This window comes from Coloeus monedula (assembly GCF_965178545.1).
Source record: "Coloeus monedula genome assembly, chromosome: 27".
In the NCBI taxonomy this organism is placed as follows: Eukaryota; Metazoa; Chordata; class Aves; order Passeriformes; family Corvidae; genus Coloeus; species Coloeus monedula.
The window spans coordinates 2,041,655-2,052,390 of record NC_138807.1 but is presented as its reverse complement, the minus strand read 5'-3'; the positions used below and the strand labels follow the sequence as shown (position 1 = coordinate 2,052,390).

At 57.8% G+C, this 10,736-nt stretch overlaps 1 protein-coding gene across 8 annotated transcripts in view; it reads left to right on the top strand.

Annotated features, from left to right (window-relative positions):
* The first annotated feature begins 1,532 nt into the window (after positions 1–1,532).
* Positions 1,533–10,736, top strand: part of TCF3 (transcription factor 3) — an 82,999-nt gene continuing 73,795 nt past the window's right edge. For all 8 annotated transcript variants that reach the window (XM_082297962.1, XM_082297968.1, XM_082297965.1 and 5 more), the window contains exons 1-2: positions 1,533–1,714; positions 3,867–3,968. In XM_082297962.1, the coding sequence (XP_082154088.1) occupies positions 3,894–3,968 (75 nt within the window). In that variant the 5' untranslated portion in view covers positions 1,533–1,714; positions 3,867–3,893. The remainder of the gene's footprint in view (positions 1,715–3,866; positions 3,969–10,736) is intronic.

Sequence of the window (10,736 nt, the reverse complement as noted above, 5' to 3'; positions counted from 1 at the left end):
ACAACATCAGGAGCACGGGGAGCTGCTGGAGCCACTCCAGAGGAGGCCACGAAGATGCCCCAAGGGCTGGAGCCCCTCTGCTCTGGAGCCAGGCTGGGAGAGCTGGGGGTGCTCACCTGGAGAGGAGAAGGCTCCAGGCAGAGCTCCGAGCCCCTTGCAGGGCCTAAAGGGGCTCCAGGAGAGCTGCAGAGGGACTGGGGACAAGGCATGGAGGGACAGGAGCCAGGGAATGGCTTCCCAGTGCCAGAGGGCAGGGCTGGATGGGATCTTGGGCAGGAATTGTTCCCTGGCAGGGTGGGCAGGCCCTGGCACAGGGTGCCCAGAGCAGCTGGGGCTGCCCCTGGATCCCTGGCAGTGCCCAAGGCCAGGCTGGACATTGGGGCTGGGAGCAGCCTGGGACAGTGGGAGGTGTCCCTGCCCATGGCCAGAGGTGGAACTTTGAGGCCCCTCCTCACCCAACCCGCTCCGAGGTGACTCCAGGATGTCACACACGGACTCTCCATCCCAGCCCCGCTGCACTGCAGGGTCCATCCGGGGCCGGGTCGCAACCGCGCAGGCCCGTCCAGGCCTCAGCGCTCCCGGGTGACCCCAGAACCCACAGCGGGGCTGCCCCGATCCCACCTGCCCCGGGGCCGGCGCTGAGCCGAGGGGCGCGCCAGCCCCAGCGCCGCGGAAGGTGCCCCGGGGGCCTCCCGGGGGGGCGGCGCGGCCGGGCTGCGGCCGTCACGCAGGTCCCGCCGGGCCCCTCCGGCCCCTTGGCGAGGCACCCGGGGGGCGGCGGCTGCCAAGCAGCAGCTGCCGGGCGGATGCTCCTCCGGCGGGACCCCCGGGGACCCCGGCCCTGCCCGCCCTGCCCCGCCAGGGGCCCCGTCGGCGGCGCGGGGGGAGAGCTGCGGGCGGCGACGACAACCAGCGGCCGCCCCCGGTCCCCGCCGCCCCGCCCCCGCGCTCGGTGGGCGGGGACCGCGGCAATCCGCGCTCTGGTTGGCCGTATCAACTGCCAATCAGACCAGCAAAGGCTTTCCATTGGTCAGAGCCCCCCTGTCTTATCAGTCCATCTCGCGGAGCTCCCGTGTCGTCACCGTCGCTGCACCGCAAGCAAACGTCCCCCTCCGCTAGGAAACATAGTCCCCACCACGGCGGCGCCCCCGCCGCTCCGCCGCAGCCCTATCCCGCCGCCCCCGGTGCGGCCACGCGTGTGCCGGTGCCCCGGGGCGCGCGCGGGGCGGCATCATCCCCCCCGCTCCCTGCCGCTCGTACGGGCAGCGGAAGGATACGGCGGGGGCGGGGCGTGCGGCAGCGGGTTGGGCGGGCGTGCGGGGGGAGGCGGCAGAGGCGGGCGCGGGGGGGGGTGCGGGGGGGAGACGCCGTCGCTGCCGCCGCCGCGGGGGGAACCATGCGGGGGCCGCGGGGCGGGCGGCAGGGACAGCGGCGGGAGGCGGAGCGGCGGCGGCTGCGGCGGCCCCGGCGGCGGCAGCAGCAGCGTTAGGGCCCGGCCCGGCGCGGGGCGGGGCCGCGGGGCGGTCCGGGGCGCACGCGCCGCCCGGTGCGGGGCGATCGCGCCGCTTCGCTACATTGTATCCGCCGGCGGCGGAGAACAATAGGCGCCGCCGCCGCCCCCGGGCCTGGGCGCCGCGGCCGCCCCCGCCCCCGCCGCGACCCCCGCCACCCTTCATGCGCTTCCCCTGCCCCGGGCGCGCCGGGCCTGGAACAGGTAAAAAAAAAAAAAAAAAAAAAAAATATATATATCTATATAAATAGTAAAATAATAACCGAGCCAACCCGGCCGCGCCGCCCCGGGGCTGCGCGGAGCGGGGGTCCCGGCGCTGCGGGCGCGGGGGGTACCGGAGCTGGGGGTGCCGGGGCTCGGAGCGCGGCCCCCTCGCTCGGTGCGCCCGCGGCTGCGGGCGCGGAGCGGGACGGGACGGGCTCGGCGCTATTGTCCCCTCGGCAAAGTTTGCCGGGGCCGGGGAAAGGGGGGGCGGCAGCGGCGGGGCGGGCTCGGGGGGCGTGTGGGGCGGCTGCGAGGGGGTGCGCGGGTCCCCGCCGGGGAGGGGGGCCCGCGCTCGGTCCTGCTGCGAACTTCAGCCGAGCGCAGCCCGCCGGCCGCCCCCGGCCCGCCGCAGCCCCCCCGGGGTCCCTGAGCCCCTTCCCGGCTCGGGGGACTGCGGGAGCCGCGGGACCCAGCGCGGGGGTGGCTGCTTCGGCTTCGCCCCGCGGCTGGGAGGGGGCCCGTGGGGGCCGCTTCGCCCCCCTGCGCTCTCCGGTCCGGTCCGGGCGGGGGCTGGGTGCTGCCCGCCGGGACCCCGTCCCTACGGCGCGGGGGTCGCGAGTGGGGGGCAGCGAACAACTTCACCCCCACTCCCGGCCCGCGCCTGTCCCGGGGCCGCCGAGCCTTTGTCCGGGCCGGGGAGGGACCCCGGGGGCACGGGGACATCTGGGAGGGGGACCCGGCCCTGCGCCCCGGCCCCGCGGGCTGCTTTGGGGTCAGAAAGTGTGCGCGGAATAAATAAAAATAACCCCCCCCCCAGCCTGGCTTTGGGGCGGCCACGGGTTTTGTTCACGTTGTCCCCGGGTGCCTCGGGGGTGCAGGGTTTGGAGGGGCTGGGAAGTGATGTGCCCCCCTCCCTCCTTCCACGGGTTCTCCGGGGTTTCTTCTCCCCCAGCCACACTTGAGGCACCGGGGCAGAAGGTTGGGAAAGTGGCTTTAAAAACACTGACCAGATGCACTGATGACACTTTGAAAAAGGCTTTTCAAAGAAAATGAAAAGAAGGAAAAAAAAAAAAAAATTCCCTGGCTGTTTTTTATAGTGGTGAAGGCTTTTTACACGCTGGGCTGATTTCAGCCTTTTTTTATGAAACTTCATTGAAATGTAGTGGCTGAGCCTACAAACACTTTGGATCATGTGGAGTTTTCTTTTTTTTTTTACTCTTTTTTTTTTTAACCTTATGATTAATGAGTTAAATTTATTGGCCAGCTGCCCTTTGTAACCATGAATGAGTTCCTTAAAAAAAAAAAAGGCTGAAAAAAAAAAAGGAATCTTTTATCTCATCCCAGGCCTCTCTTCTTCCCTCCCAAAGAAATATTTTTCTATCATAGCAAGCTGGCCAAAAAGATCAATCTCCCTTTTGAAAAAAAATAATCTGCAAAATTAGGAAGAATAATATTTACCTATCTTGCAAGGTTGCCTGGAGGGCTTTATTTTTGCAAAAACACTCCGAAAACAAAATTTTTTTGTTTCCAGTCCCTTTTGGGAGTGGAGAGGTTCAGTTCTCACTGAGCACAGCCTGGCTGGGCATCCCCAAACACAGCCCCTGAAAAAGCAGCTGCAGGTGCTCGGCGACCCGAAGGAAAGAGCTGTAACATCAGACTTTTTATTTTTTTTTCACTTTTTTTTTTTTTTTTTAAACAAAACTCAGCAAGGACAAGAGAGCCTCCTGCGGGGAGCAAGCGTGGGGGAAGGCGAGGGGGCGAGCCGAGCCAGACAAGCGCCTGAGTGATAACTTGCCTGAACCCTTTGATAAATGAGTTGACTCTTTTTTTTTTTCCCTTTTTTTTTTTTTTTTTCCCCTTTCCCCCCCTTCATTCGCCACACGCCAGGAACAGAATTGGCCCGAACTAGTGGAATTGGCAGCAAAAAACTAACATACAAGTGTGTCTGGTCAATGGAGCGCTTGTTCCTGCCACTGGGTGCTGTGTGAGGACTCCGACTGTGCTCTGGCCCCGGAGTTGGACGCTGCAGACGCGCTCAGGGTTTTTCTTTTCTCGCCTCTCCGCTCTGTCTTTTTCAAATATTCATCAATGGGGTGGGTAGTTTGCTGTAGTCATTAAAATATCTCTCTCCCCTCCCCCTCGCTTTCTCCAGGACTGCCACTGTTGAGTCTGTGGGAATATGAATCAGCAGCAGCAGAGAATGGCTGCAGTTGGGACAGACAAAGAGCTCAGTGACCTGCTGGACTTCAGTATGGTGAGCGAGCGCGGCCGGGGGGCTGCGCAGCCCCGGGGCTGGGAGCTGCACAGGGGAGGAAATGTGAGCCCGTAAATTGGACATGATGGGTTTCAGATGTGCCGTGTTTGTGTGCGTGCACATGTGCTGCAACTTGTTTATTTTCAAGTTAAAGCAAAGCCTCTGCCCCTCCTCTCCCCCTCTTCCCCTCAGACGTGTGTTGTTCCCTCGCAGGGAGGACAGAGAGGTTTCTTTTCTGGATGGGAAATTTTGGGGGAATTAACAGAGTTGTGTATTCTCTGTTTAAATGCTCGCTGGGTGACTGTTTCTGCAGCCATGCAGAGATGTAACTTCAGTAGCTGATTAATCAAGCTTTTTTCCTCTCCCTCGATCCAGACTATTAAACTTTTGCTCCCACAGGTTATTTTGTCACAGTTTGAAATGTGTCCAAGCTCTCCAGCACATTATTTTTGCAGGAGTTCGACACTTGTGCTCCCCATGCTCTGCTCTTCTGTATCCTGGAAACCTTGAGCTGCATTTAGGAGCTGTTTATTTTCAAAGAAACAGGACCTAAGAGTTCCCCCCGAAAGGGTGTGCACAGCTCGGAGGGAGGAGAAGTCCCTTTAGTCACAGCAGAGCGGGGTTAGTCCCTGGCACATCCCACCGTGGCACTGCCAGCGGTGCCGCCTCTCCTTGGCAGGTGACTCATGGAGGGCAGAGCTGGTGTTCAAAGGCAAATAACTGTCTGTGGGGTTCCTCTGTTGTGTGCTGCACCCTCACGGCCCTCGGAGCGTGTGTCTTGCTGTCGAGATAAGCAAACGTGCTGCAGAGATAGAAACAACAGCTCCAGCAGGGGGAATGGCCGAGAGAGTCACCCCAGCCCGGGTCACCCAGCCCACATCACCCTGCTGGGCTGATGTTCCTGCTCCTTGGAGGAGAAGGGACAAAAAGTGGTGGCAGGGCAGAGCTAGGGTCACCTGCTGTCCTGGTGGCCGTGGCACCTCTGGGTGTGCTGAGGCTCATCTGCTTTTCTGCCTCCGCACGCTGAGGTTCAGCCCTGGGAAATAAACCTTTGCTGCAGCTGGGGGTTGTACCTGTCCTGGCAGGGCTCTGTGCTGCAGAGGTGCACGGGGGAGGGAGGTCTCTCAGCCCCCCAGAGCAGCTCTCCTGCAGGAGAGGCCCAGTTCTCCCAGTTTCACACTTCTCTTGGGAGGCTGGTTCCGTTACGTTGCTGGTGATGGGCCTTTCCAGTAGAACGCGTTACAGTGGGTACAGGGACTGCAGTGGTGGTATCCCTGTAAAACCTCGAATCTGCTCAGGGCTTGCTGTGGTTATTTGTCCCTCTCAGAGGTCCTGCAGGTTGGCAGGAGCCCTGGGGCTTTCCATCAACTGCACTTTGGGTCAGTAACCCAGAATCTGCTCCCTGATGGCAGCTGCAGCAGCTCCCGCTTCGTTTTTTCTCCTCCTTGAAAAAAAAAATCAAATCCCACTCCCCATTTAGAGCTTTAAAAAACCCCCAAGGCCTTCTTTTCCAATTTAACCACCCATCCTCATTTGCATGCCTAGAGCTGTATTCCCTGCAGGAGTCCTGACCTGGTCCCTCTGTACACAAATGTTTCTGTCCCTGGAGGTGAATCCACACCAAAAAGGTTCAATTTGGGTTAGGATTCAATGCTTTTCCACTGGTATGATTCTGGGAAGGACCAGAACTCATCCTGTGCTCCTCCAAGGCTGGTGTAGAGGTGCTGGGGGTAGCTGCTCACAGCATCAGGGCCTGCAAATGTCATTTGCCAGCAAATGACTCGAGGACGTTCCCTCCAGCATCCGCTGGCCGATGGGCTCCGGCGCAGCCTGGACCGGAGCCAGCTCTGTTTCACAAACCCTCATCCCTGCACACCCATCTCCTCGCTGTGCATAAAGGGAATATTAACATCTCCAGGATGAGGAGCTGAAATGGAAAAGCTTCCTAGACAGGAGATGGGTCTGTTGAGGAGGCGCTCCGTGGCTTGCTCTCCCTGTGTCCTTGGGATACAGGATTTTTGACCACAAAGCTTGCTCTTTCAAGTGTATTTATATTTTTCTTTGAATAAACAGGAGTGGAGCATTGGTTCGGTAATCCTCTCCAGGAGAGTAGAGGGGAGGGAAAAGTAGAGATACTCAGAGCAGCTGGAAGCGTTTGCTTCAGATCAGTGTTTTGATTCTTTTTTTCTAGGGAAAATGTGTTCAGCCCCAGCAGTCTGTGGTCCAGTCCTGCACTGGGTTTGGCTGTGCAGGGAAGGAATTTTAAGGCCCTAAGGGGATGGCATGGCCTGCCATGAGGTCCTGGGGTCAGTCAGTGACAGAGTTGTGCGAGATGCTGCAAACTGGGCCTGCAGTCCTGAAAGAAGAGACTCATCTCATCCCCTCTTTAGTAAATAAATCCATTGGGTAGATGTTGAGCTCCAAAGCACTCACCAAAAGCTTTGTGCCACTGTAATTTGCCAAAAAGGGCAGAAATCGAAAGAATCTGTAAGTGAGCAGGAGTCAAAGGAAAGGCCCAGTGATGCTTTGGGGTGTGCATGGCAGCACACTTACCTCTACCCCCAAATAAATTGCCTTTTCTAATTGCCCCAAAGTGCAGGTAATTTGTAAGCTTGCCTTCACCACTGCTGCCTGGCAGCAGGCCCAGATGGGCTGGCAGATCTGGAGAGGAGCTTTCGAGAAAGCATCCTGCCTATAGACCCGAGTGGGCAGCTCAGCCTATTGATTAGCTGGGCTTTGGTGGCTGCCAGGCTTTGCAGCTCAGCCTGATGGGCACAGGCTGTGTATGGGGGCAGCTGCCCTTGGCCTGTGCTGTCGGGAGATGCTCAATCACAAGGACCTGGAGCTCAGGGAAAGGTTCTTCCCCCCGAGGCTGCTGGGCACTGCCCAGGCTCCCCAGGGAATGGGCCCGGCCCCGAGGCTGCCAGAGCTGCAGGAGCGTTTGGACAGCGCTCTCAGGGATGCCCAGGCTGGGGTTGTTGGGGTGTCTGTGCAGGGCCAGGGGCTGCACTGATTATCCCTGAGGGTCCCTTCCAGCTCAGGATATTCCAGGATTCTCAGACATTTTGTGGTTACTGGTTACCCCAGGCAGTGTCTCGCCTGTGCCAGTGTTGGTGTGCAGTGGGAAGGTGCCACACAGGTGTCCTGGCTGGGCTGAGCTGCTCTGAGGGACAGGGACACCCTGGGCAGGGGACAGGGGAGCGGAGCAGCCCCGGGTGTGTCGGTGCCGCCGAGTGCCAGCCGAGCCGGGAGCGGGCGCGTGCCAGTGCCAGCCGGGGCTCTGGCAGGAGCGAGGTGCTGTTAACAGCCATGATTATTAGCAGAGTATTAACCATATGCTGCGGGGAGCTGCCTGGCAGAGGGGCTTTCTGGCTCGCCGCAGGGTGGGCAGGGGCTTGAGCAGTCACACGGGACCTGCTGCTCCCGCTGCGCCGCGGCCCCAGCCCCGGATCCGGGGGTGGGAGCCGAACTGCTGGCAGCAGGCAGGGCTGGAGCAGCTCCTGCTGCTCTGCTGGAGGATGCTGAAGCTGTGCCCTGCTCCGGCCAAGGCCCACAGCGCCTGCATTTCCGTGATAAAACTCTGAGTTTTGCTCAGAGTGAAGCAGTTGTACAGTTTAAAGTTTGACTTCACACCGCAGTGGGCGTTTGGGGCTGTAGTCAGGAAGGTCTGTCTTAAGTGAGCATGTATAAAATGTCCTGCTGGCAATGTATTTTGAGTCAAATTCCCTCTTCTCCCCGAATTAACAGCTGGATAGTTTCCATGCTGCAAAGTAAGATTTCAGGTTTAGAGTTCAGGCCTGAGGTTGGTTCAGCCTGGAGTTCATCAGGTGGGAGAGGGGAGAGAGTGAGCACTGATTTCATTTGAGAAGCGATGCACTTCTAGATGTGCACAATCAATGAAATGCTGCTTGATGTTCCCTGTTTCTGGCAAATTCCCTTTCTTCCTTAGGAGTTTGCTGTATGAAGTGTGGGGTCTCTTGGCTATAACCTCCTCAGGGGAGCGTGCAGGCGTTTGGGTCTTCCCGTGCTCTGGATTTGCCTCTTTTACCCTGGGAGAAACAGAGGGAGAATAAATTCTTTGGGAGGGGTGGAAATCGAGCTAGGAGGGAATGCAGAAGTCATCAGCTCTCAGGGAGGCTGGAGGTAGGACTTGAAAAACCAAATACAGCGATTTAAGGTGGGGGATTTTACATAACCGTTTAAATCTACATTATTCAAATCTAACAAAGGCCAAGTAATGACCCAATTACAACCCTTGAGAGCTCATGCCTGGGTCCCTCCTCAATGCCTGGGTCCCTCGGTAGGTGCCAGCTCCGGTTCATCTCCTCCCTCCCCCCAGTTTATTTTTAAAGCAGCATTTAAAAGCAGAAAGGAAATTTGCAGTGGGTGGATGAACTTTGCCTGTGAGCGACACACGCCAGCGAAGGCACTTCACGTATGACTTGTGCCAGGCTCCTCGGGGCAGCCTCAGCCCACACCTCAGTGGAAAAAGAGGCTGGGAGCAAGAAAAAAGCCCAAAACACCTCCTGGGGTTGGCAAGTCATAAGTGTGGAGGGGTAACCCGGGGTTCCCCCCTCTCCATCACCCTTCTTTGACAGCATGTGGTTGTGTCAGGGCTGGGCATGGAGCTCAGGGAAAGGTTCTTCCCCCCGAGGCTGCTGGGCACTGCCCAGGCTCCCCAGGGAATGGGCCCGGCCCCGAGGCTGCCAGAGCTGCAGGAGCGTTTGGACAGCGCTCTCAGGGATGCCCAGGCTGGGGTTGTTGGGGTGTCTGTGCAGGGCCAGGGGCTGCACTGATCATCCCTGAGGGTCCCTTCCAGCTCAGGATATTCCAGGATTCTGTGCTTTAGCATCCCCACTTGCCCTGCTGCAGGAAGGGGTCCATGACTCCTAAATCCCCTGGGGAGGGAGAGCAGGAAGGTGTTGCATCAGCCTCGAAATCTCTCTCCAAGCAGGTGGAGGAGGGGAGGGGTTCCCGGGGCTGAGAGGGGTGTGGGGGTGTTTTGGGGGTGCTGGGCATCGCTGCCCTGGGGGGGACACTCCTCCTGTTCTGCAGAAGCAGAAGGTGCTGGGTGCACAATGGAACAAGGCTGTTCATTTTCTCCACTCATGTTTGCTGCTCAAACCTTGGGTTTTTCAGCCTCAGCAAGTGCTGAGCAGAAACGCTCCTGAAAAGAGCCGGCAGTGCGGTTGTTTTAATTTTTTGTTTGTTTTTTGTGTGTGTGTGTGTGCTCCCTGCCGGTCTGTTCATGGTGCATCCCTTCCCCCCTGCTCACACACACAGACCTGCCCCTTGGGAGTTTAATCTTAATCTGCTTCCCTACCTGAACAAGAGGGAGTGAGCAGGGCCAGGGTGGGATCAGCCACCTCAGTTCCAATTTCAGCACTTCTGGAGACGTTTGCAGAACCCCCGCTGGCCTGCAGCGGTGCAGAGGAGCGGGAGCTGCAATCTTTGGGGTTTGTTTGTATTTTCTAGCCCAACTTCCTGAGGAAACAAAGCTCATCCGATGGTGGGGCTGCTGGGCCACCCCAAACACCTTGGGAGCCCCTGGGGTGAGCAGCAGCCTCAGGGCACATGCCAGGGGGCTGTGGGCAGGCAGGTGAGGGCAGGTGTGTGCAGGCAGCTGGGGTGAGCACTAAACACTGTTCACACCTTCATTTAAATCCGTGTATAAAACATCTACACCCCGCGCACGCACGTACACCATCCCAAATTTGTGCTCTTTATGAATGGCACTTGGTTCCTTAACTGCTCTCTTTGCATCTCTACCACATTTAACTGGTTTTTGTTGTTGTTTTGTTTTTTTTTTTCCTCCCCAGCATTTGTGAAAACAAAGCTGGGCAGACAGTTCTGTACAAAGGAATGTTTCTGACCACGGCCAGACATCAGCTATGTCAGGGCATGAAACGCTGCCTTTCTGTAGGCTCTTGTGCCATTACATTGTTTAATCTTCAAAGCATTAAACTTTTAAGTTACTCAGACATTACAAAGCTAAAAATAATAAAAATTCAAATGACTTGGTGGTGAAAGTATCTTGAGTAGAAAAAGGATATTAAAATGTTAATTCACTGAGCGTTTTCCCACCAGTTGTTTTATTGGCTGGAGCTCCATTTGTGTGGAGGAGAATTAGTTTTCTTTTCTGCTGCACGCAGGTGCATGTAAATTATTAAATAGCAGCCTCTGAAACTCTCCCAACTTTTATTAAAAATATTTATACAGGTTAGGTGACGAGGTGTGCAGTATTTTTGAGGAAGCTCCTGGCAGGAGAGGCTCAGTTGTGATAATGAAGCTGCAGCGACAGAGCAAACAAGTCCCCAGAGCAACCGATTCTGTGAAATACATTAATTTTTTAAATCATGAGTAACTGCCTTTGCCCTTGGAGCAGCTTCTCCCCCCAGGCCTCAGGGCTGTGTCAGGTCCTGGTGCTGCTGCAGCCCCCAAAGCAGCGGGGTGGGAGCTGCTCCATGAGGCTGGGGGTCATCCCCAAGCCCTCCCTGCCCGTGCCAGCTGGACACACGGGCAGCCCTTGTCCTGCCCAGGCCCTGCACGTGGCTGGAGGTGTGGGATGGGACCAGGACTCCTGTGGGAGCTGGGAGAGTGAGGGATAAAAGGAGCTTTGCCGTCATTATCCTGCTGGCTGTTTATGAATGGAGTCGGCCTTTCCCCAGGGCTCACCTGTACCTGGGGTGAGCAATTTGGGGATGAAACTGTTGGTTTGGACCGCAGCAGGGATGCTCCTTGGCTGGTTTCCAGCTGCCCTGAGGAGCC